Genomic DNA, 2,524 nt, shown 5'->3' with positions numbered 1-2,524 from the left:
TAGCGGGTGATTTTATGATACCATTAAAGTGTTTTCTCCCTGTTCATCCCCAAGGGTTGGAGCTAATAATCCTTTTACTACTATTTTTTTTTTTAATTAAAAAAAAAAAGTGATGATCCTATTTTCATTTCTTTAATATAATTTCTTTTTATAAAATAAAATGAAAAACAAAATAAAATAACGGATTCTTGAAACAATTAGGCGCGGGGAATAACTGCCCAAACGGCCAAATATATACATACACCTTCGTCCTTTATCTTCTTCTCTTCCTCACTAAACCAATTCCAATTTTTCTGAAATTTTCATTCTCTGATCGATCCAAGAAAAGATGAATCCCAGAAGCCCAAAAAATGAAATTGAAGAAACAGAAATTGTTCCTTCTTCTTCTTCTTCTTCTTCAAATCAACAAGGTTCATCAAGTGTAGCAAAGTCTGATGAGAAAACCATCGTCATTGATCCAGTCACTAAAGATACTTATGATCTTGAAAAGGAAATTGGTTCTTTATACGGTGGACGTTGCACAGTTTACAAAGCTCTCTATTCCCAATATGACAAAGAGAAGGACATGCATGAACCTGCTGGCGTAGTCACTTTGAAGACCATCGACCTGAAACTCCATAAAACTGAATTCAACGAGTTTCGAAGCCAAAGTACTATAGGTCTTCCTTACATTCCTGGTGCCAAAGTAATTGGATCCATGAGAATTTTTGGTACTCCTTCGAATTTGTTTTGTGTTTCTTTACCATATATGTCTGAGGGATCCCTTCGTTATATTCTTTCTACTCGTACCAACAAAAGATTGCCAGAGGATTTCATTGGTGTTGTTCTTAAAGAGGTACTTGTTGGCCTACGTGACGAACTTCATGTTGAGCCTAATCCAAGGGTTCATAATACTTTAAATGCTGGAGATATCTTTGTTCACATCGATGATGCTAGTGGCGAAATGATGATTAAATTAGCATGCCAAGCATCTGTTTACGATTCTGGAAGTTATAATCGTGGAGCATCCTCTTCGTTTTTGGATCCGGAGAGTATTTCTAAATTGGTTACTGCACCAGAGGTGTTTGGGAGTAAAAATGACAATAGTGGACCAAAATCTGATATCTGGCTATTGGGAATAATGGCACTGGAATTAGCTTATGGAGTTTTACCTGTGAGGAATCGGGAAGACTTGGATCGTATACTCGAAAAGTTAAGGAAGAAGAGGAAATTTCCAAGATCACTCGAAAAGCTGCTGATCGTCAAGAAGAGAAAATCAACATTCAAGAAAGCAATGAATTTGCTTAAACCAAAGGAAAAGGTGTTCTCAAAAAAGTTTGAGCGAATGGTTCGGGAATGTCTTGCTAAGAATCCAAGGGAGAGGCCAACTGCTGCACAGCTTCTGAGTAGTTCATTCTTTACTATAGAAAGGGATATTGAAAAGTTTAAGCGATTCGTGTTGAGTGCTAAGAAGAATCCAGTCCCTACTGACAATTGCAGAATTTCTTGAGCAGCGGATGATTGAAAAAGAAATATTGATATCTCAGTTTGCATTCATATTTTCTGGTATTGGTAAGAGGACAAACTTTAGCAGATTATGGGATTAACATGGATATATAACTACTTAGTTTAGGCATGAAATGCTCTGTTGTTTGAGTTTGAGATCATATGGTTTATACGCATGAGAGTGAATTTCTGCTAGATTCGTCATCTGATTCTTTTTTTTTCTGCTCCTATATTGATTCTTCTAGTGATTTATTTGGATAATGTGTTTGTACGTTCCTATGAAGATCGTTATTTTGGATACTAAAGGAGCTAGGCTGTATCATTTCACAAGCCTCGGGTACTAATTAAGAGTGGATACGAGATGTCGAATACCTCTGGCTTAGAGTAAGTAGTACATCATAGCACCTGTTAAATTTTCATGTCTGATATCCCTGTTGTCCATGAATTGGCGTCTGAAGTAATAGCACGGAATGAAATGAAATGTCTCTAAACCACTAGTTAGATTCAATTGTTGGGATTTAGCATCACAATATTCTCTGTAAGCTGTCATGCATCAACCTAGGCCATCCTGTAAAATTGCTGTTAGAAAAGACTTGATATAGAGAGGTTAAATTTTCTGTAGAAAGGTGTGTTGGGGAGTCCATATAAAGAATTGATCATTATATGGACCCATAACGAGAAACAACTTCAGGAAAGTGTCAAAGAAATGGCCACAAACATTTCTTTCCAGTTTAATTCAGTTCCAGCGTAAGCCATCGGGGAGTTACTTCATGCTTTGAATTTTGAGTACTCATCAAAAAGAAGGAAAGAGTTGATTGTATAACTAAGGTGTTAAAAAAAAATTCAGAATACAATTGATCATTCCAACTTAGAAAAAAATTGTAGTAAAACAGTTTCAGGATATTGTCCACACAAGCATAATCAGTCTGTGTTGTAATTGATTGTATACCTCCTTTCAAGCATAAATAATCTAAAAAAGTGATTCACATGAGTGGAGTCCTCCCCGTTAATCCCCTCGATGCTTTTCTTTTTCTTTTCT

The 2,524-nt window shown here is 36.2% G+C and overlaps 1 protein-coding gene across 1 annotated transcript; it reads left to right on the top strand.

The window, feature by feature from the left end:
• Positions 1–328: 328 nt before the first annotated feature.
• Positions 329–1,489, top strand: LOC107858046 (serine/threonine-protein kinase BLUS1-like). Its single transcript, XM_016702783.2, has one exon. It carries the CDS (start codon positions 329–331, stop codon positions 1,487–1,489), a length of 1,161 nt encoding a protein of 386 aa, XP_016558269.2.
• Positions 1,490–2,524: the final 1,035 nt, after the last annotated feature.

The sequence above is a fragment of the Capsicum annuum genome, chromosome 2 (genome assembly GCF_002878395.1).
Source record: "Capsicum annuum cultivar UCD-10X-F1 chromosome 2, UCD10Xv1.1, whole genome shotgun sequence".
NCBI classification, from domain to species: Eukaryota; Viridiplantae; Streptophyta; class Magnoliopsida; order Solanales; family Solanaceae; genus Capsicum; species Capsicum annuum.
Note: the sequence above shows the minus strand (reverse complement) of the source record. Positions and strands in the feature narration are given on the sequence as shown.